Source organism: Octopus bimaculoides, chromosome 11 (genome assembly GCF_046866305.1).
Source record: "Octopus bimaculoides isolate indiv1 chromosome 11, ASM4686630v1, whole genome shotgun sequence".
Classification (NCBI taxonomy): domain Eukaryota; kingdom Metazoa; phylum Mollusca; class Cephalopoda; order Octopoda; family Octopodidae; genus Octopus; species Octopus bimaculoides.
Window position 1 is genome coordinate 6,307,521 of NC_142938.1, and position 25,437 is coordinate 6,332,957.

The 25,437-nt window shown below is 36.3% G+C and overlaps 1 protein-coding gene across 1 annotated transcript; it reads right to left on the minus strand.

Moving 5' to 3' along the window:
* Positions 1–1,918: 1,918 nt before the first annotated feature.
* LOC106877148 (dehydrogenase/reductase SDR family member 7) lies at positions 1,919–24,919 on the minus strand. The gene is made up of 10 exons (XM_089359270.1): positions 23,101–24,919; positions 10,597–10,724; positions 9,614–9,763; positions 8,792–8,898; positions 6,657–6,849; positions 5,475–5,521; positions 4,523–4,642; positions 3,469–3,635; positions 2,174–2,298; positions 1,919–2,076 (listed from the first exon to the last, which is right to left on the minus strand). The coding sequence occupies exons 2-9, from the start codon at positions 10,718–10,720 to the stop codon at positions 2,238–2,240; spliced, it is 969 nt and encodes a 322-aa protein (XP_089215396.1). The 5' UTR covers positions 10,721–10,724; positions 23,101–24,919; the 3' UTR covers positions 1,919–2,076; positions 2,174–2,237.
* Between the last annotated feature and the right edge of the window lie 518 nt (positions 24,920–25,437).

The window sequence follows — 25,437 nt, forward strand, 5'->3', positions numbered from 1 at the left end:
AGTCGACCTCGGCAGAATTTGAACTCAGAATGTAGTGGCAGACGAAATACCGCTAAGCATTTCGCCTGGCGTGCTAACGTTTCTGTCAGCTTGCCACCTAAATCACCCAGTGCATTCTGTAAAGTGGTTGGTGTTAGGAAGGGCATGCATCTGTAGAAACCCAGGCTGATAGTATTTTCCTCATTAAACATTAAATGTTGAAGTGTTAACCCCCCTTTTTTTGCTTATAATTTCCTGCTATTTCAACTCAATTGACTTAAACATTCCATTCTCTATTCCAAGTGTGTGTGTGTGTGCATCCTTGAAAATGCATTGCCCATGGCATGAATGGGAGACACACACACATATACACAGATATGTATGTGTGTGTGTGGCTTTGGGGCTGTGTCCCCCCCCCCTCCACATATACCACTTAACAACCCATATTGGTTTGTTTATGTCCCTGTATCATAGTGGCTTGGCAAAAAAGACCTATAGAATTACTACCAGACTTGAGAGAAGATAAATATGTTCTGGGTTTGATTTGTTCAACTGAAACCCTTCGTGGTGGTGCTCCAGCATGGCTGCAGTTAAATGATTAAAACAAATAAAAGATGAAAAAATATAAAAGCACCCACTTTTATAACTGTGGATACATTGAAATCAAAAAGACTTATGTTAGTCACAGCTATGATCTTTCAGTTACTAAGCTTGTTCTTAATCATTTAATCATAAAATTACTTTACAATGAGACTAAATACATTTTCAGATCTTTAAATAAGTCTTCTGTATTTTGAACCTCGTTGAAAAACTCACTTTCACATTTATTTATTTGTATATCATAGCCTTTAAAAGCGCCTTCCACATCTACTTTTGGTGCAAATTCTCTAGCAGATTACTTGGTAGATAGACTATTTTATCATATGTAATAATATTTGATTTCGTGAGATTCTGATGGGTTGAATAAACCAGTTAACTAATCTTCACTGATTAGACAATTTCCTTTACTCAAGCAACAAAGTTTTTTTGCATGCAATTTAAGATTTTTACCCTAGTCTTCATTATATTTAATCTGATGAGCTACAGCTTAAGCCACTCTGTAAATTTCTCCTCCAAAATTGTTATTGATTTTTCAAAAACAGAAATAATTTATTTACACGCACAAGATCTCATAAGGAACTTAGCATAAATTCCACGTTTTCCCTCAATCAAAGGAGACACTACAATCTACACGTTTACCACAATCAGGGGAGGTAATTCAACTTTATTCTATATCAATGCAAGAGAGATGGTCGTAAGACGAATCCATTTAATGGCAAGAAGTGGTAGATGTACATTTTATGTATGTACAACAACCCTCCTACCAAGACAAAAATAGTTACAGAAGTATCAACGACAATTCGAAACCAACAAAACCTGGAGAGAAGGGCCTTCTCTCTGAGAAATATATAATGTGGTGCAGCAAAATCTCCTGCAAGGAAGATGGAAGAGAGAACAGCCTAGAAATAGGTGGAGGCAGGATACTGATGTAGAGCTAAAAAAGTTGGGAGAGAAGCAGAAAAGACAGCCCAGTGTTAAGAACAGTTGTCAATGGCCTATGGTCCATAGTGGGGGGGGGGGAGTAAGATATGTAGGTTGGTTGGTGAATTCCTTTGGTCACATTTTACATTGTGTGTGTTTGGAGAGAGAGAGAATTAATACAAGAAGTGAAGGTTGAATTCATATACAAATCTTGGTGGTAGACAATGAGTAATAGAATGCCACATACACACGCACACACACACTGAAAGAGAAAGAATCATAGAGGTGGAGAAAGAGGAGCAAGAATGTCATCGTAACCGACAGAGTGCCATAGGTGTGCTAACAATTCTGCTTACTCATTGTCTTTTTATTATCAGTAAATATAAAAATAATTGTAAGTAAAAAAGTAACACAGTCATGTTTTATATAAATAGTTTATTACTGATATCTCTAGCAGGACCGGCCTACACTACTACGGTGCAAATATACAAATGTCCAAACTGCAAACAAGGCAAGCCTGCTTTTTCACAGAATTTCTTTTGTGCTTTCCAAAAGTCTTCCTCCTGGAAAGATTCTCTGAAATACACAAAAAAAAGTTAAAGAACAATGTTGTTTTAAAAAGGTACGCTGAAAATATTCAAATCTTTACACATCTAAAAATGACTATACCAACCTTAATATAAGAATGAAAAATGTTTTTAAAATGATTATTCGTTGTTTTTGTTGTTGGTCTTCTTTTATACACGTGCTCCACTCTTTGCAGTCAATAACATCTTTTTACCGAAATGGCAGAGAACCCTAAAACAGGTAGAAAAAACTTATTTTATTAATTATCTTAAGTGTTTAGCATTCAAACTGGCCATATCAAGCCTAAATATTCTAACTATTTTGAACATAAGTTCAAACTAGCCAGATCCAGCCTCTCACACCTACCCTAAAATGTCATTCTAAAAATATACAATCACATCAGCAAAATCTCAAAACTACAAGATTATGTATGATTAATTCAAAACAATGTGAATAAGTATTACATTTGACGGAATAATATGAATGCTAAAGGGTTAAAAAACACACACACACACACACACATACATACACATGCGGTCTGATCAATAAGTATCCAGACTGTTGCCATAGTACCGAAGCTGAAGCATGCAGAGTGAAGCTGCTTGGCACAGATTGACCTTGAACTTTGTTGTGTATGTGCACTAAGTTTTAACATTCTAGCTCACTTCTGCTGTTTACAGCAATGCTTGGAAGGAACATATGTAGCATGTGATCATCGTATTGACCATGACAGATAAAGTTGAACAGAGAATCTGCATCAAGTTTTGTCAAAAGCTTGGTGATTCCTGCTCAGAGACCTGTGCCAAGTTTTCAAAAAAATGTCCATTCTTCTTGACACAATGAAGGAGATCTTGTGCAACTGCAACCCGAGTGTCCTTTTGGTCAGCGGAAAGCAGTTTTGCCACAAGCTTGGCAGACGTGTGTCTCATACCTAAATCTTCAGTGATAATGGACTGAACTGAACCGTAACTAATCACACGGATGGTGAGAATATGACTAAGAACTGTGTGTACTCCATCTAATGATGCTGTGGTAGGTTATACAAAGGCGAAACATGCCGCCCACTCAAAATAAGGGTAGAGGTACCCTCTTGTGGGTATAAGCCTGTACAGACTGATACAGTAGACCGAAAAGTGCCACCTTCATAAAAGCATCTCCCAGGGCAGATACCCCTTCTCCTCTCCTTCCTTTCCCCTCACCCATCTCCCCTCCCAACCCCCTCCTCTTCGCCTCCCCTCCCCTCTTCCCCTCCACCTGATTCCACTCCCCTCCCCTCTTACCTTTCTCCACCCCAGCTATGATATTGCTCCTATTGCTTTCATAATCATTTTGACTAATCTGTGTTCTAGTTCCCACAAAGCTTAGTATGTCATGGACACAACTGAAGTGCATATAACTTACCATTGTCCAACAGAAGGACAATACTGACACAAGTACATCACCAAAAGCAGGGGATGTCTAGCAATCCAGACCTCATCTAACTTGTTGGCCACAGCAAGAATTATAAGTCGGGCGCAGCGTCCTGTGTCCATTCGTCTATCATTAGGGTCCATCTTCATGCCATAATTCTGGAAAAAGATTGAAAGAAGTAATTTTTAAGCCAATCCTATTTAAAGTGGAAGAAAATTATATACAAAATCTTGCATGAAATTCTCATGGTGGGAATTAAATTCATACTAATTATTCTTTTCTACTTTAGGCAACAAGGGCCAAATTTTTTTTTTAGGGAGGAGGCTAGTCGATTAGATTGACCCCAGTACCAGCAACTGGTACTTAATTTATTGACCCTGAAAAGATGAAAAGCAAAGTCGACCTCGGTGGAATTTGAACTCAGAATGTAAAGACAGATGAAATTCACGCTAAATATTTCATATCTGTATATAGTAGTGCCTCAATATATGAGTTAATTTGTTCCCAGAGACCACTCATAAAACGAAAACTTGTAACGCAGAGCAATAATTTCCTATAGTAGTAATGTTATAAATCATAATACATTCCCCCAAAAATATCTTACTCTCTTTACTTGTTTCAGTCATTTGACTGTGGCCATGCTGGAGCACCGCTTTTAGTTGAGCAAATTGACCCCAGGACTTATTCTTTGTAAGCCTAGTACTTATTCTATCGGTCTCTTTTGCCGAACCGCTAAGTTACAGGGATGTAAACACACCAGCATCGGTTGTCAAGTGATGTTGGTGGGGGAGAAACGCAGACACACAAACATATACACACGCATACATATATATATATATATATATATATATATATATATATATATACACATATATACGACAGGCTTCATTCAGTTTCCGTCTACCAAATAAGTACTAGGTTTATAAAGAATAAGTCCTGGGATCGATTTGCTCGACTAAAGGCAGTGCTCCAGCATGGCCGCTGTCAAATGACTGAAACAAGTAAAAGAGTAAAAGAGTAAATTATGGTCAAATGGATGCCTTACAGTAGCAATAGTTCCTGTGAATGCATTTTCCAGAAGATTTGAGAAAGTTGGCCCAGGGCAAATAATTGACACACCAATGTTGTGGTTGTGCATCTCTAATCGAAGACTATCAAAATATCCCTGAAATAAAAAAGAAATGTGATTTTTTTATAGAATATATTATAAGATTAATGGATTAAGTCGCATTGTTAGCACAATTTTATGGAAATATAAAATAGATATAATAATAATAGTAATAATAATAATGATAATAATAATAATAATAACAACATACAGAAAATTGCCCTACTGGGCACTGCACACATCCTACGCAAAACACTTTCAATACAGTAACCATAAGAGCATCTCAGCAAACCACAGCACATACCCAAGGCGCACAGAGCTGCACTAGGTAGTGAAGTGAAAGCACGTTATAAAAATAAAACTACTGAACAACAACAACAATAATAATAATAATAATAACAATAGTGATAATCCTATCTACTATGAACACAAGGCCTGAAATTTTTTAGGGGTGGGGGTGAGGGCTAGTTGATTACATCTATTCCCAGTACATAACTGGTACTTATTTCATTGACCCCGAAGGGATGAAAGGCAAAATCAACCTTAATAATTCTTTGTCATTGTTGTTGTTTAACCCATGGTCATCCTTGTATCACATAAGGTACTCAATTGAGTTAGAACAATATTGATTAAAAGAAAAAAAATTCCAATGCTCCATTCTTGAAGGAGAGTATGGTGATATAAATGTTTAACCTTTGATTGATGACTAATCGTTACATCCTTCCAGAAAGGATTGTAGGAAGATCGGTTGGTTTTTTGATTTCTGAATAATTTGGTTGCTGCGGAAATTCCTAGAATAACTGAAAACTATGTGGTATTTATATACAAGAAGAATTACCTGGAAGAGAGAACTTAAATGAAGAATAATTTGAATATTGGTTGCACTAACCTGAAGAGCATGCTTGGCACCAGTATAAGAAGCCGAAAAAGGTGCACCTGAATTATAAAAAAAGATAATTGAAAATAAAAAGAAAAAACTCAAATGTTTTATTAATTTTTTGAATTCAAGTAGCTAGAGACATCAAATTTATGGAAAAACTACTAAAAAAAAAAAGCAAGATAAAACCATAAATATGGCCATAACTGTGTTATTTAGGCTCAGTTCCTTGGGCAAGTCTCTTTGGTATAGCCCTAGGCTGAGTGAAGCCTTATTAGAGGATTTGAGGGATAAGAACTGCAAAGTAGCTCATTGTATGTTTGTATGTCCTGGTTATGGCATTAAACTGCATCTGGTGATGAGGCTCCAGCTTGGGAGTTCTGGGAGCATGAAGTCATCCCTTAGTAACCATTTATTTCCAGGTTACAGTATTGTGATCTGTCCAGACCTTGAGGTTATCAGACCAGGATTTTCTCAGTCTGCTTCTCTTTCACCCTTCCTCAACTGTGCCCTGAAGAATTGTTTTGGACATACATACATACATACATATATCCTGATGTATACATTGAAGGGATGTCAGAACTAGCAGGTATTCACACCTTTAAAAACAAGAAATACTGGTGGAACACCCTAATAAAGACATCAGTTCAGTGCAAACATAACAGACCTGATATTGTTCTATGGGACAGGAGCAAAAATCAGGCACTGTTGCAGAGGTCTGCTGCTCAGCAAATGTGAATGTACAATCAAAATTCCAGGAAACAGAGAATATTTATGGCAAATTAACACAGAACTTACAGCTCTTGTATGCTGACTATGAATTCTCATGTGTACCCATCATCGTAGGTGCATTGGGTGATGTACCAACAAAATCCTTGGAAACCTTTTTGCACAAAAAACCCTAGAAACATTTGGTTTCACAGTAAAAGAGCAAAAGAAATTGATGCAGATTCTCCAAACCACTTTACATAGCGTGCCGCGTACTTTTTAATGTGACACCAGCACTAGTGCTCTTAACATGGCACCTTTTTATGTGGCACATTCATATATCTAGACATCCATACTGACATTCAAACAGACATCTAAAATTAAAATGAATAAATTTTCATGAGTTAATGTTTGAATATAGCAAGAAAAAGGTATGAACTGTTTAATTTGAAAAGTTAGATAACAAGATAGAAATATGAAATATACCTATTTTCCCTTCAACAGCCCCCATTACAACTATGTGGCCTTCTCCTCGGTTTATCATATGAGGTAGAACATTCTTGGTGAGAGACAATGTACCAAGAACGTTTAATTCCATGCAGTATCGGTCTACGTCCAATGAGGTCTCTTCCCATGCTGCTCGTTGACTGCGTCCGGCATTGTTTACTAGGATGTCAATCTGAGCAAGATATAAAAACACTGGATTAATAAAAGATCACATTTGACAATAGTATTCAATTCTATGTGACTGATTATACATGTATATGCATGTGTGTGTGTGTGCTTGCGTGTGTGTAAGTGAATATATATGTGTGCTTGTGTGTGTGTGTATTAACTGAATATATATATATGTGTGTGTGCGTGCACGTATTAAGTAAATATGTGTGTGTGTGTGTATTAAGTGAATATGGGTGTGTGTGTGTGTAATAAGTGAATATGTGTGTATTAAGTGGATGGGTCTGTGTGTGTGTATTAAGTGTATATGTGTGTGTGTGTGTATTAAGTGAATGTATGTGTGTGTATTAAGTGGATGTGTGTGTGTGTATTAAGTATATATGTGTGTGTGTGTGTGTGTGTATTAAGTGAATATATATGTGTGAGTGTGTATGTGTGTATTAAGTGAATGTGTGTGTGCGTGTGTGTACAAGGTCTGATCAAAAAGTATCATCTACCAAATGAAAACTACAACACATATCGATTCAGCATTTAATCTCCATCAAAGTTGTCCCATTCTGAAACCACACACTTTATCCAGCATCAGTTCCATTGATGGAAGAATTCCTGCAAATCCTTCATCTTTGGGATAGTGAGCAGCATGCATTGAACTTTAACGCACAGTAAACAATTTTCATGAAAATGCGCTCTTGAAACTGAACTGCATCTAACATGTCCATGTGTTTTTTATAGCATCAAATATGGTATTTAAATTCTTTGTGTAATAATAGAACGACTAAGGAAGTGGTGAATTTATTTAATATGATGTACAAATTCCATTCCCCATTTTTATATAAGTTTATAATGTCTCAGTTGAAAATGTGAAATTCATGGATTGATAAACACATCAAAGTTACCTTTGAAGTTTCTTTATACTTATGCAAAGCTTTTTAAAAACTTGATATGCGATGCCCTTGGGGCATATCATTATTGCTATTTCTAAAATGTCGAATTTATAGTATATCCAGCGGTGTAGCTAGAGTGTGGACCACCTGGGGACAGCCTTTGAGTTTGATGCTTCCCCACCGGGCCCCTAAGCCTATATAGTTTTATACAGCAGACTTAAAAGTGCCGCCCTTATAAAAGCATCACCTGGGGAAGACCACCCCTCTTGCCTCCTAACCTAGCTTCACAACTGAGCATTTCATTATTCTTCTCACTTTTTAATTTGTTTCCTTTTTTTACTTTAAACATGAAAAACAAAAAAACCCTTAGTTTTTCTTGAAATGCCAAGTCCTTAGATTTATGCATTATCACAATGTCTGGTTGCTGGCTTCTCTCTCTCTTTATATATATATACATGTGTGTGTGTGTATGTGTATAGATAGATAGATAACCACACATATATATATATATATAACTATATATATATATATATATATATATATATATATATATATATATATATATATATATATATATATATATATATATAAATATAACTATATATATATATATATATATATATATATATATATATATATATATATATGTATATATGTATATATATTTAATTATATACATATATATATATAACTACATATATATATATATATATATATATATATATATATATATATATATATATATATATATATATATATATATATATTCACATCAAATTTTGTTTTTAAAATTTATTTGCAATGAATCGGTTACATTTCCACAATACACAAAATATTAACAATTTTTTTATACACTTCCTGAGGGTCTTTTATTAACATCAAATGGTTAGGAGGGTCCATCGAAGTAAAATAAGAATCAACGTGTTAATATTTTGTGTATTGTGGAAATGTAACCAATTCATTGCAAATGAATTTTAAAAACAAAATCTGATGTGACCCCACAAGGGTCATAATGAGCTTGGTTTAGAACCACTGCTTCAGAATACTCAATAATTTTTATACCTGGGAATAATACTGTAAAACATTCATGACAGCATGAGGATGGCTTCCGAAATCCAACAAGTCTAGAGGTACAACCAAGACATCATCCGGAGAAATACGACCACTTTCTATAATATCAGAGAAACAAAAGTGAGACATTGACAAGCTGTTCTTATGAAAACTTAAAAAGAAATATTTGATATTTTTCTAATCTAAACATAAAATAAAGGTTGATGTGTTTTTCTTCAATGTTTCCTTTCCATGGCTCTTTGTGTTGATTTATTCATTTACTTGCTTCAGTCATTTGTCTGTGGCCATGCTGGAGCACTGCCTTTTAGTCGAGCAAATCGACCCCAGAACTTATTCTTTGGATGCCTCGTACTTATTCTATCGGTCTGTTTTGCCGAACCGCTAAGTTACGGAGACGTAAACACACTAGCATCAGTCGTCAAGCGATGTTGGGGTGGGGGGACAAACACAGACACACAAACATACACACACACACACACACACACACACACACACACACACACACACACATATACATACATATATACGATGGGCTTCTTTCAGTTTCCATCTACCAAATCCACTCACAAGGCTTTTGATCAACCTGAGGCTATAGTAGAAGATACTTGCCCACGGTGCCACACAGTGGGAACGAACCCAGCACCATGTGGTTGGTAAGCAAGCTACTTACCACACAGCCACTCCTACGTCTATGATAAAGTTTTCAGAAAAAACACAAAAATTACAAAAGAAATATTAATAATTACATTTAAGAATTATGACAAAATATTATTTCAGGCGAATAAGCCTCTTCTTTTAAATTTTCTCACTTACCTATACATTGATGCTTGACACGTTCCAACTCATCTGGACGTCTTGCTGATAGTACCAGCTTACATCCTGCAGCAGCAAATTCTAAAGCTAATTGTTCACCCACTCCACTGGATGCTCCTGTTATCCACACCACTTGACCACTCAGCGCCGCTGAAAAACAAAAGTAAAACAGATACATTAGTGTATTTAACCTTTTAACATTTAAACTGACCGTATCGGGCCCGAATATTCTATGTGTATGCATGCATACACATAGACACACACACATACATACATACATACATACGTACATACATACATACATACATACACACACATATATATGCATGTCTGTATGTGTGTGTGTATGACTAAAATTTGAATGTAAACACTTGAAGAAAGATATTATCATTGTTAATATTACCTGTGGTGAATATAAGTAATTGATAATAATAACAGTAATAATATAGGTGGTTCCAGGTTTTTAAATAGCAATATATAGCTATAAATTAAAATTCAAAATTAGCACTAAATTTAAGGACACATAAAGCATCAAACTTGTTTAGAAATAGGAGCCAAAATCCCAAATCCACCACCTGAAGGCACCGAAATATGATAGAGACAACAGCAAGTCATGTGGGTTGAGGCCAGTGGGCAAGAACCCCAAACCATGGTACATGAATATCCAAATGACATAATCCTTAATGTCATGCTTTTAATTGTTTAATTCTTTAACCATTCTCTCGCTTACTGTTGTCTCTCATATTTGGTGCCTTCAGGCGACATACTTCTTTCAGTTTCCATCTACCAAATCCATTCACAAGTTTTGGCTGTCCTGGGGCTATAGTAGAAGACACTTGCCCAAAATGCCATGCAGCAGGATTGAACCTGAAACCATGAATTTGAGAAGCAGACTTCTTAACCACACAGCCATGCCTGTGTTTGACACAAATTTATGGACAAAACATTGCATGCCACTGCATCCAGTTTTGCTTGGAACTTACCCATAGTGTTTCCAAATTTCAGTTTCCATTGGAGAACAAGGTCACAGTCAGAGGCAAGGAGCCGGATTAGCTGTACTCCATAAAAGATGCAGATGAATGTAACTAACAATATAAGGAACACCATAATTCTGCAATGGAAACAAACAATGTAAGGAACACCATAAGGAACACCATAATTCTGCAATGGAAATAAACGAATTACTGTCATCGTCAACAAAATTAAGGTAAGTGCTTTTACAAACCACAAGTGTTTGTAGAATCAGAGGATGGTGATTGGTGTCTGGGATATTGATTTCATATTTGGGCACAATGCCAGCAATTTTGGGGAGGGGACAAGCCAATTACATTGACACTCCTCACCCCACCCCCACCCCAGTGCTCAAATGGTTCTTATTTTACCAACCCTGAATGGATGGAAGGAAAAGTCGACCTTGGCGGAATTAAAACTTAGAATGTAAAGACAGATAAAATGCTGCAAAGTATAATAATAATAATAATAATAATTTCTAATTTTGGCACAAGGCCAACAATTTCAGGGAAGTGGGTATGTCAATTACATTGGCCCCCAGTATTCAACTGGTACTTATTTTATTGACCCCCAAAAAGATGAAAGGCAAAGTCAATCATGGTGACATTTGAACCTGGGGTTATAGTAGAAGACACTTGCCTAAGGTGCCATGCAATAGGACTGAACTCAAGATCACATCGTTGAGGAACCAGCTTCTTAACCACACGCCCATGCCTGCACATAGTTATTCTGTACTGGAAATCTTCCACTTGACCTTATATATATATGGTTCCTTCTACTATAGCCTTGGGCCGACCAAAGCCTTGGGCCGACCAAAGCTTTGGGCCGACCAAAGCCTTGGGCCGACCAAAGCCTTGGGCCGACCAAAGCCTTGGGCCGACCAAAGCCTTGGGCCGACCAAAGCCTTGTGAGTGGATTTGGTAGACGGAAACTGAAAGAAGCCCGTCGTATATATGTATATATATATGCATGTGTGTGTATGTGTTTGTGTCTGTCCCCACAACATTGCTTGACAACCTTTGCTGGTGTGTTTACGTCCCCCATAACTTAGCGGTTTGGCAAAAGAGATCAATAGAATAAGTACTAGGCTTACAAAGAATAAGTCCTGGGGTCGATTTGCTCGACTAAAGGCGGTGCTCCAGCATGGCCACAGTCAAATGACTGAAACAAGTAAAAGAGTAAAGAGTATATACCAGCATGACCGCAGCCACTTGGCTGAAACACATAAATAAATAAATAAATAAATATATATATATATATATATATATATATATATATATATATATACATTATACATATATATACATACATATATATATATATATATATATATATATATATATATATATATATATATATATATATATATATATATATACAACCTGATGTTTCCCTCTAAAGCTGTATGAAGTTAGTTGTGACGATATAAAGTATTGGCATTGATTAGATTATCATGCAGATTAGCTGTATTATGTGTGTTTTAATGAGAGTAAGAAGATCAATGTCTCTAGCAAAAGCAAAATGTCAAGGGTAAATATTAACTTGAACTCCACTCTTATTTGTCTATGCTATTTTAATTACAACTCGTTTCCTCCAGGGCAAAGATGTAATGGAAGGGAGCACAGATCAGTGTTAACCTGTTTTAGAATTTGGAAATTAATTAGTAAAAAAACCCATAAAAAAAAGATCAAGAAATATTATTTAGTCACTTATATTGACAAAAATGTTTTAAAGTATTAATTAATGATGGTATTCATTTAGTATTCATTTAGTGTTATAATATTATATCACAATTTGTGAACAGTAATGAAGGGTTCGTTATGGGGTTTCCAGTGAGCCAGTCATTCGTTAACAGAATGTTTGATAACAAAGATAATGAGGATGTGTCTGAAACTAGATTTTTTCAAAAGGTGTCTTGCTGAGCATTTATATCCTTCACTGATACATATATTGGCAAAACACACACACACACACACATACAAACACACACTACATGGTCATCATATATGCGTACATATATAATTATGCGTGTGTGTGTGTGTGTGTATAAATGAGTAACAGTAGAGATACAGGTGTCAATACATTAAGGCTGTTTCTAACAACACCTGAATCTTACTTATGTTTCATGTATGTATGTATGCATGTATGTATGTATGTATGTATGTATGTATGCATGCATGCATATGTATATATATGTATATATATATATATATATATATATATATATATATATATATATATATATATCATCATCATCATCCTCATCGTTTCACATCCGTTTTCCATACTGGCATGGTTTGGACTGTTTGACTGAGGACTGGTGAGCCAGATGGTTGCACCAGGCTCATATATATATATATTACTATGGCAGTTCGTCGGTTACGATGATGAGGGTTCCAGTTGATCCGATCAATGGAACAGCCTGCTCATGAAATTAACATGCAAGTGGCTGAGCACTCCACAAACACGTGTACCCTTAATGTAGTTCTCAGGGAGGTTCAGCATGACACAGAGTGTCACAAGGCTGGCCCTTTTGAAATACAGGTACAACAGAAACAGGAAGAAAGAGTGAGAGAAAGTTGTAGTGAAAAAGTACAGCAGGGTTCGACATGCCACCCCCTGCCAGAGCCTTGTGGAACTTACTGAGAAAAAATGGTAAGGATTAGTGAGGAAAGGTATGCAGCAGCAAAACAATGCTTCAATAATATTTGTGTTAGAGTGGCGAGCTGGCAGAATTGGAAAAAATGTTTAGCGGCATTTCATTTGTTTTTATGTTCCAAGATCAAATTCCCCCTGGGGTTAACTTTGCCTTTCATCCTTTCAAGGTCGATATAACTGACTTATCTCCCACCTTTGAAATTGCTGGCCTTGTGCCAAAATTTGAAACCAATATTTATTCATCTAACCTATACTAGCATTGTGGTGTTGACGACGACGATGACGGAAATTTCAGGCAAGTGTACCACTAGATACACCTTTGTCATATTGAGGTATATCCAGTATTGTTTTTCCTGTTAGAGCAAGAAGAAGGTATTTGCAATACATCTAATTCACTATGTCACACTTATTTTTATTGATTGATCACTGTTGTGTTATTTAAATGTTGTTCTTATTCTTTATTTTAATGTTGTTCTTATTAAGTGTCTTAAAGTATTAAGAGATGATTGCATAGAATATGTGCTGTGCTTATGGCGTTACTGAATTAAAAGTGTCTTTCAATAATATTCTCATTTTAAGACAGTGAGCCGGCAGAAATGTTAGCAAGCTGGGCAAAATACATTACAACATTTTGTCTGTCTTAGCATTCTGAATTTTAATATCACAAAGGTCAACTTTACCTTGAATCTTTTTAGGGTTCATTTTTTACATTATTTACATCATTTACATCATTTACATTTGATGGATATTTGTCCTCATCTTGTTTGGTGTTAACAACAAAAACAAGATGAGAACAAATATCTGTCAAATGTAAATGTAAATGATGTACATAATTCCTCATCTCTCAAACACAGAACCCTTTTAATAAAAAGGGTTTTATATTTGATAAAATAAGTACCAGTTGAGTACTGTGGTCAATGTAAATGATTTACCCCCTCCCCTGAAACTGCTGGCTTGTGCCAAAATTTGAAACCAATAACATTGTGTTTGTGCTTTTTTTCATCATACCCACTTCATCACCAATTATTATTACTTCTGTTTTTATACTCTGCCACTTACTCAAGTCCTTTTCTTTCTATGGAACATTAGTCATTGATGACATTTCTCCCCTGTTTTCAAATTTGGGTTTGTCTTAGCTGTTTCTTTCCAGTTGAAATCCTTGCTTTTACAGCTCTGCTTCCTTTCAATTTTATGTTTTATGTTTCCTTAACCCTTTCGTTACCGTATTTATTTTGAGATGCTCTGTGTTTCTTTCAATTACGTTAAATATAACAAAGAATTTAGTAAAATAATTTATCATTAAGCTAGTGTTAGGAACATAAATTGTGATTAAGGTTTGGTGGAAGATTTTAATTCAAAACTTATGAAATCAAGGCATTTGTACCAGAGTCAGAGCTGGTTTCAGCAGGGTTGGTAACAAAGGGGTTAAGGAAGGGGCTTCTTCTCCCAGCTGTTGTTGATTTTGGATTGTCATCAATGCTTCTGTAACTTTGTTTTTTTCTAGGTAGCAGTTGTGGCCCTACATAAAACTGTTTTTACCTTTAGGAAGAGAAGAGGTGATCCATATTAGCCTGGTTTTTATCCTTCAACCTGTCCAACATGGGAGGCACCACCAGGCGCTTGCATTTTGCTGGCATAGCACTAAGGGACACTGAAGCATACAAACCCCAACACCTCAAAAATGACTCATATTGCCACAAAAGCATTGTTCACAAGGAAGCTAAATAGCTTTCAAATTCCAAATTCTTGTAATGTTACGACTTTTTACTTTCCTTTTAAACAATGCTTTTGGTTGGAATGTCTATGAAAAATTATATGTTCACTGCAATCACCTCGTTAACCTAAATAGGCTTGTCCCCGTTCGTAACATCACCAGTGTTGTTGATTAGATTTCAGGCATAATTACAACATTCATTTTCAGTTTTGATGTGGAAGCATCTGCATGTTGCTAAATACTTGATGTCGTTATTGCCACCACCGCTGCCACCACTGCTGCCACCACCGTTGCCACCACCACTGCCGCTGCTACTGCCACTACCACCTCTGCTGCCACTGCCACCTTCACCACCACCACCACCACCACCACCGCCGCCGCCGACACATACATCTCACTTATGCACATGTACAGATACACTAAGATATGTAGGTTTGTACACACACACATGGCAGGATTTTCAGTCTTGTATACACACACATGCATGTGTATGTATATATATATATATATATATATATATATATATATATATATATATATATATATATACATACATACATACATATATATATATATATATATATATATATATATATATATATAATAGTATTTGTACAGTTTTGTACCCCCCACACAAATATGCATGCATGTACACACACACATATACACACACACATACACACTCACACACACACACACACACACACACACAGACACACACACAACATGTACACCAGACTTCATGCAGCTTCTGTCCACCAACTTTATTCCCAAGGCATAGATCAGCTCAGGGCTGAACCTGAAATCCTGCATTTGAGAAATGAGCTGTTAATTGCACAGCCCTAACTGCATCCATATCTTAATTAATTAATGAAGGAAGGATATTTGGTGAGGGAAGCAATTTTTAATTTTAATGGCTTAGCCAGCAGAGGAGTGGTACTCCTAATTATTTTGCAGGGCCATTGAGATTGTTGGGGTGAAGATGGGTGAAAAGCATCACTAGAGTGATTATCTTTAAACCAGAGACCAGGTCCCCTCAGTCACTTGACTATGTTGGTAGTGTAATTATTAGTGGGAGTGTTAAAATAACTGTAACATTGTGTCTAGATTGAGCAGTGTAAGGGGAAGAATACTGAGTTGCTGCTATTGTTAAATATCCAACAACAACTTTCACTTTAGAGTGAAACTATCAAACTGCGTCTGTAGAGAAACATGGACAGGGAAGAGAAGAAATTTGAAGCATATATTTATTTCTTTATTGCCCACAGGGGGCTAAACATAGAGGAGACAAACAAGGACAGAGAAAAGGATTGAGTCAATTACATCGACCCTAATGCGTAACTGGTACTTAATTTATCGACCCCGAAAGGATGAAAGGCAAAGTCGACCTTGGCGGAATTTGAACTCAGAACATAACAGCAGATGAAATACCGCTAAGCATTTCGCCTTGCATGCTATCGTTCCTGTCAACTTGCTGCCTTATTTGTAGCATATGTTGATTGTATAATAGGTGTTTATAAGTCAGACAGAGACAAAATGTTTGGGGGCATTTCTTTTGGCTCTTAACTTTCTGGGATTGATGTTGTCTTCTGTCTTTTCAGGGTTGATAAAATACATACTAGTTGAACACTGGGGTTGATGTAAGTTGAGAATAGTTTAAAGGATTTAAGTGAAATAAGGTATTTAAAAATTTACACAGATAGATGAGACAACACAGAAAAGAAATTCCTGTAAATCTGTTTAATATACATCTGCAAACCTATTATTTTTTTTTTGAGCCCTAGGATTCAAAAGACCAGTTACTTAGTTTCCATGGTGTATAAATGAATGAGATCACAGTATATTGCTTCAATGGGATACTAATCCATTGTTGGGTTCAAGGCCAACAATTTGGGAAGAAGGGATATAGTTGATTACATTGATCCCAATCAACAGAGAGAAGTTACAACTTAACAAAATCTCCAAGTGGTTCAAATGCATAAGTCTCTAAAAGGTATCAGCAGAAGGGGTCATGACCTGGATATGGCCAGGACTGGCTCAAGGTACTGGCAACTCGGGCAGTCGCTGGGAATGCCATGTGCTAGGGGGCACCGAGGAGGGCATGACAAAGACAAGGAAATTTCCATGACCGTCAGATTGTACATGCCAAAGTTCAACTTGCCTGGGGCACCAGCAACCCTAGGGTTGGCCCTGAATGTGGCCCAGCCCCCTTAGAGTGTAAAAAGATAAAAGCTGAAACATTTGTCCAAGCAGGGTTTCTTCTCTGAAGACTTTCTGCTGTTCAGCTCTCTTGAGATTTTCTTACCGCTATTGACCCTGAATTGATGATAGGCAAAACTAACCTCAGCAGTATTTTGAACTCAGAATATAAAAAGCTGGAAGAAATACTGATAAATATTTTGTCCAATTCTGCCAGCTCACCCTTAGCTTTTATAGTGTTTATTTTAAAAGCTTAATATCTCACAGAAACCTTCATGCTAGCTGCATTTTGCTGTAATCAGAATTTGACCTCACAGCAAGTCAGTCCATAAATACTTTAAAAAATGATCAATTTCTGTAACACGTACACACTTCTTTAAAGTCTGTGCTATTTTTACACCATTTACATAAGTTGCCATCACCTCTGTATTTGAAACTGATAAGGATTAGAGAAGCTGGTGTTGCAACTAACCTTGTGAGGAATTATATATATATATATATATATCTTAACCTTGTGAAAATTTATAAATAACTTCAACAACATCTATATATTTTGCTGTAAATTCCCCATTGCTTAAGCATTGCTCACATGCATTAATACAATATTGCAATATATTATGGTTATAATAGACATTCATTTCATTCTTGACTTACAAAAAAGATTACTATCTTTGCCAGGCTTTCTGTTTGTTAATTTTAACATTTTTAATCAAGAGAATAAAATAACTTTTGCAGTAGTTATTCAGCCTGCTGTTCCGTCTGCTACTTATTCAAATCTATAACAATCTTCTGCTATATTCTTTGCTTTATAACTACTGAATGAAACAGAAGACTGAAGTCCATTCTATACGCAAGGCTTATATTATTTATAAAACAATTGGCAAAGGTGCAAAGCCTAGTGGTTAGGGTTAGGGTTAGGGTTAGGGTGTTGTACTCGTGATCACAAGATTATGGTCGTGAATCTTGGATTCTTCGTTTCACATTGCTCCAGGTACCTCTACTGTAAGTGAATAACCTCATGACAAACTGGCATCTGTTTCAAGGGAAATATTGTGATTTTGGTCATTTCTATGCCATGGAAACCAGCTAACCAGCCCTTAGGACTCATAACAGTAATGTCCAGGGGTTGATGATGATGATGATTGCTTAAAGTATTTTCTGTACAGATTATTCTTTTACACATTTTCATTAATTTTAATAACATTGTCACAACAAAGAAAACCCGTTTGGATAGGAAATGTTGAAAACAGCTGTCGATTTATTCTGTTCAAAAGAGTTTTTCAACTCAACATTTACAAGCTGTTATTTATAGCTTAATATATATACTTTAAGAACCATTTTCCCCAGCAAAAAAGAACATGTATGTCTGTCTGCATGCATGTATGTATGCATGCATGTATGTATACATGTATGTATGCATGTATGTATGTATGCATGCATGCATGCATGTATGTATGCATGTATGTATATAAGCATGCATGTATGTATGTATGTATGTATGTATGTATGCATGCAAGTATGTATGTATGTATGTATGTATGCATGTATGTATGTATATATGTATGTATGCCCTGGGTATGGCTTTAAACTGCATCTAGTAATAGGGCCCTCATTCAGGAGTTCCAAGGTTTTGAGGTGTGTAGAGCCCCCTCTGATCCACTGTTGATCACTATTAAACATGGAGAGCCCTGGGTAAGACTTTAAACTGAATCTGGTATCGGGGTCTTGATATGGGAATTCTAGGGTTTTGAGTGTGTGGAGCCACCACTTAGCCACTATTATTCCCAGGTCCACTCTGACCCAGAGTGGTAGCACTTGTTAGGGTCCCAGCGATGGGTTAATTAGTAGATGTGATGAAAATTCATCTGAGCATGAGGATGGTGTCAGGGTACACGAGTGAGGGACTCCTTGCTGTTATCACAGCATAACCTGCAGTTTCATGTGATTACTGGTCATCTCACTTCAGCCTATCACTAGGTACTAATCATGGACGCTCAGTGGTACTAATCATGGACACTCAGAGGTACTAATCATGGACACTCAGAGGTACTAATCATGGACGCTCAGTGGTACTAATTATGGATACTTGTGTTTTACAAGTGTTTATCATGGTAAACTAATGATCTACAGTTGTTTCTTTACAGTGACCTTATATGTCATACTAATTGGTGCAGTTGAAACATGTGTAGGTCTATGTAAAGTTGTATATATATTAAAAGAATTAAAGGTAATGCTATGCAACTTCATCATAATCCTTATTGTTATCAATGTATATATATATATATATATATATATATATATACACACACACACACACACACATATAAATACAGCTTAAAATCCACCCTATCAGGCTATCCCCTGTGGAGGGCTCTTCATTAGCCCTTGGGCCCAACAATGACACTTCATGGATCAAATTTTATTAAACTTGACCAATATTTTTCAAGCAATGAACAATTTTCATCAAAACAATGATATAATTTGTTGACTGGGAACTTATTGCAAAGCTGCATGATAAACAACAGTATCACCACCATCACTTCCACATCTGCCATACGCACCATTCAGACTTCTGACGCCACCGCCATCAATACCTTTGACTTCGCCGCCTTCCCCTCCACCACTATCATCACTGTCTTTTACATCACTTACTCTCACCGTCATCCTTGACCGCTTCGGCTACCACTACGACCATCATCACCACCACCTCTGCCTCTATCACAACTATAGCTCATGCTATTACTATCACCCCATTACCATCACAAAAAGGCTAAATGTGTGTGTAAAAAGATTGTGTTCAGTATGTTAGTTCAGTGTTCAGTCCCTCTTTCTGTCACACACCCACTCTTTCTCTCTTTCTTATTATTACTCCCACTGTCACCATCAACACTATTACTTTTAATAAAAACATCATCAACTCTCCCTAAATTTCTTTGTCTCTCTCTTTTTCTTGCTCTTTCTCTCTGTCTGTCTTTGCGACCACCCTCAGCATCTCTATGCCTGCTATTACTCTCATCCCAACATGAGCAATAGTAGAAATGTCAATGAATAGTGATAGAGTGGTTTGAAGTATGACACACCGACACACAGAAATTAGTTTTTGCATTTTTTATATTAGATATATACATATATGTATGTGTGTGTATGTATATAAATATCAGGTAAAGACCCCCTTTGGTCATAAATAACCATAGGATTGCACCAAGAAGGTTCCCCTCTGAGGCATGTGTCTGGGCAAGGATGTTTATGGAAGACCAGCAGTTACCCATGCACACCAGCCTCCCCACTCCATGCCACAAATGTTATTGAAAGGAAAGGCAAAGGAACCGATACAGCTTGGCACCTGTGACATTACAACACATTTCCACGGCTGAGTGAACTGGAGCAACATAAAATAAAGTGTCTTGCTCAAGAATACTTACAGTTTGTGGGTGAAGATGGGGAATCCTTCATGCATACTAACTTGTCAGTAAAAACACTTGAGCCTTGTTATAATGGTATGCTGCCTTTTAAGAATGTCTCTCTCTATCCGATGATAGGTTGGAGATTCTTCCACTGATACATGTAACCAGGTTTCTGATTACAGCTGGAGGGTGGTTGGAATATTCATGAATGTAGATTGTTTACTCATTGGGTTTTCTGTAGGGGTAGTATATACTTGTCTCAAGATAGGGTAAATAACTTCCATGTCTAAGGGTAAAATCCAGGAAGGTCAACTTTTGGATTATAAACGTATAGATGCTTATAATTTGTATAAATATTAATTTCTTTAATCATCATTATCATCGTTGTCGTTGTTGTTGTGTTGATGTTGTCATCATCATCATTGTCATCATCATCATCATTGTCATCATCATCATCATTGTTATCATCATCATCATCAGCAGCATCATTTAATGTCGGCTTCAAAGCTGGCAAGGATTGGATGGTTTGACCGAGGTTTGATGAGCTGCACAGTTGCGTAGAGCTCCAGTGTCATCTTTGGCATGGTTTCTAAAGCTGGATGCCCTTCCTAACACCAGCTACTTTACAGATTGTACTGGTTGCTTTTTTTGTGTCACCAACACTAGTGAGGTTGCCATGTAATTTGTAAGACTGAAAAGAATAGTAAACAAAGGAAGGGGGAAAAACTCCCAAAACTAAGCGGAAGTATTTGGGAGGGGAAGGTGGGTGGTTTTATGCCAGGTGTAGAAAAGCTAAAGTATGATAGAGGGACAAGCACAGAGGCTTTGCTATAGAGGAGATACATGACAGGAGGAGATAAAGGTAAGTAGCGATGGGGTGCAAGAGCAAACTCTTAAAGTACAAGAATGTGAGTATATAAAAGAGGATATGGACAGTGGGCAATGCTCAGGGATGAGAGAGTGTGTGGATGCTTTCATAGGAGTGTTAGGGGTGAGTAAACAGGTGGAGGTAGAAGTTAATGTAGTGAGTGATGAGCAAGGGTGGCGATTGCAGACAATGGGAAATACTTGTAAATGGAGGGGTAAGGTGGGAGATACAGGAGTGGCTCAGAAAGGAGGATAGAACAGAGAGTAAAGATCTGATTTAATTATTTTAGGAGGCAGTACTCATTTCTTTGACAAATAATGAATATATTGTATTACAATAACTCATTTTATCAACCCTAGAATGAAAATATCATTCATCTGATTATTGATTAAATGACTGTAGAGGCCTTATGGCAATATACACTTCATAAGGAGCACGACTATATCATTGTTCACTCTTTGTCAGCATACGTGATGTCTAATTTGTTACCCACATGTTGATGAAACAATTGTAAACAATGCAATGAATTAATACCAACAACTCCAGTCTTCACTTGTTGGTCATACTGAGTAACAGTAATAAACCTTCTGGATTTTCTGTTTGTTTGAAACCAATATTCCTACAGCAGAAACTTAACTTTCCTCTATACAATTTCAGATAGACACCACTCATGTGAGTACTGCCTCAGGTAAATGTCTCGATTATCTGATCCCTTCTCACTGGATATATACATACACATATACACACATACATGCATACATGCATACACATACATGCATACATACATATGTATGTATATCATCATTATCATTTAATATCCACTTTTAATATATACATATAAATATCTATATCTATATCTATATATCTATATATATATACAAAGTATGGGGGTTTAGTTCACAGGTGATCTAAATGATTAGGTACGCTGGATTCTCTGGTGGCAGAATATCCCATACTCGGGGATATCTCAGAAACAGGTGTAAGACTTTGAATTTTTTCCAGTAATAATATATATGACTTGAGTTGTTTGCCTTGCCTTGACATTTGTTGCCCTGTTTAACAATTATATGTGTATATATATATATATATATGTGTATATATATACACACACAAAAATATATATACATGCTTGCACACACACACTTATGGAATTGTATGTAAAAATACCTCATTCATATTTAGGTGCTAATATGTACAAGCATATATGGAACATGGCAAGGTATATATTCAATTTGAGGAACCCTGTTCAATTCAATTCTACACTGTTTCAATCTATTTTAGTTTTTTACACTATAAATGTGTGTGTGTGTGTATCTAATATATAAATACACAATCATTTAAACATATGCATCTTATTTTTTATAAAAAAAAGGCTGAGCTATTCAAGTACACCTTAATATTTGTAGCACACCCAGTTGTTGTACTTATGTTCTGCTAGAGTTATGATATATTTTTATATATAACATATATATGTGACCAAATAAATGTTGATGAACATTTGACTTTTATTGTAGTTTAAGTACATATTCATGGAAACTTTAAGAAGAAATAAAAGAAAATAAAGAAAATATTTGTAAGAAAGATGGTTAATCATTAGTAAAAAGTTTTGCTAGTTTAGTAAAAGTGAACTCACCAATGTAGCTCTGATCCGTGTCCAATGGAGTCCTGTGAAAGAAAAGAAGATAGGCTTACTTGCCAACTGTAGCTATAACTGATCAATATTCATGTATTTTAATTTAGAGGTTGTATCTGATATGTCAGCATCACATAAGTGGCATCTGCTGACACCCAAACTGATCAGCAATCAAATTGTTTATATCCAGATAATCCGAAGCAGGTAAAACAGCCTACAACCTTTGTAAAGGTCGTGTTTGCAGAGACAACCAGACTTTATTACAAAACTGTGGATGTCGTTAGCATAAGGACTTAGTGTTAAGAAAAACAAAAAATTAATTTTCGTTTAGTTTAGTTTACTAATTTAATTTTAAAATAATTTATTTGGGCAACAATAAAGGAGAAATGAAAAAAAAATTGACTCCTCTGATTTGATTCAAAAATAATAATAATAATAATAATAAAATCATGCTAACATGTGTTAAGAGGATTAGATTTATTCAACATTTGGGACTAACATTTGACACACCCATCCCAGAGTAGCATAAACAATTTTAAAGGATTAATCCCTATATTTTAAGCTTATTTTAAGTTTGTAATATTTATGCAAAGCAAATGAAAACAGATGATACATGATGATGAAAAAATATCTGTTTTGAAATAATTTTAGATCAAAATAACTTTAATTATTCACCTTTAACTACATTCTCTTTCCTTTCATGTTGTATATTGCTATAAACCTAAAATCCATTGGTGAATGAATCAAATATGATTCAAACCAACTAAAAGCAGTCTCCCAGATCATGAATCATCTCAGATTTATGACGTGATCTGAAAATATTTTTTTTACCTTTTACTCAAAAGGTTATATTTTACAAATATTGACTTGTTTTGACTTCCACATAAACATTAACAGGTGAAAGGGTTCACACTTTTCTCTCATAAATTCAAATTTTTATTCCAACACACCTTTACTATTTTACTTGTTTCAGTCATTTGACTGTGGCCATGTTGGAGCACCGCCTTTAGTCGAGGAAATCGACTCCAGGACTTATTCTTTGAAAGCCTACTGCTTATTCTATCGGTCTCTTTTGCCGAACCGCTAAGTTACGGGGACGTAAACACACCAGCATCGGTTGTCAAGCGATGTTGGGGGGGGGGGACAAACACAGACACACAAATATATACACACACATAGATATATATACATATATATGACGGGCTTCTTTCAGTTTCCTTCTACCAAATCCACTCACAAGGCTTTGGTTGGCCTGAGGCTATAGTAGAAGACACTTGCCCAAGGTACCACACAGTGGGAATGAACCCGGAACCATGTGGGTAGTAAGCAAGCTGCTTATCACACAGTCACTCCTACGCCTACCTTATCTAGAATTTAATGCTTTGACTACCCAGCCAATTTTTCACCATATTTTCTTTTGCACCAGTGGCCTAATTATGTAATGAATTATTTATTTTTTAAAAAATTTTAAAACCAGATATATATTCTGTTTCACTATATAAGCTACCATATTGATTTATAGCATCGGTATCACTGCTGACTCCCACAATACAGAACAAATATATTCCTTTTGTACTGCAGGAGTCATTGGTGCTACACATGGTAGACCAAGGGTTAAAATATCCCTAATATCTCCCATCTTTTTATGGATTTTTTTTTCATTTATTTATTATTTTTTTCCTACAGATTATATTTCAGATTATATTATGTAGGTCTTTCCCACCCTCCCCAACTTATCTGCACACAGTATGTCTCTGTTGGATCTCTTCCCTACCGCATACACTCTTAAAGCCCCACCTCCCTCTATTTGCATCCACCCACTATATTCCTTCCTCTCCACTTCCCATTACACCCTCATGAATTTACTCCCCCTCTCACCCTATGCAATCCTTCATTCCACTTCACTTACATGCACCTCTCTGCAAACTTGAGTGTATCTCAGCCTCTGTCACATCTTCCCCATCTTCTCTTTCTCTTCTCTCTCTCTCACTGGGGTTGTCATATATCTCCTCTACAGCAAGATACCCATTTCTGTTTCTCTATTCATACCCTAACCTCTCATCACCTGGTATAAAATCACTTCCCTGAAGACTCCTCTCCACTCAGTTGAGAAGTCTTGTCTTGTAAGTTATTCGGTGACCTCACTGCTGCTGGCGCCGTATGAAAAAACACCCATTACACTCTGTAAAGTGATTAGCATCCAGCTGTAGAAACCATGCCAAATCAGACTGGAGCCTGGTGTAGCACCCCACAGCTTGCCATCTCTGGTCAACCAGTCCAACCCATGCCAGCATGGACAATGGATGTTTGATGATGATGATGATGATGATAATTCTA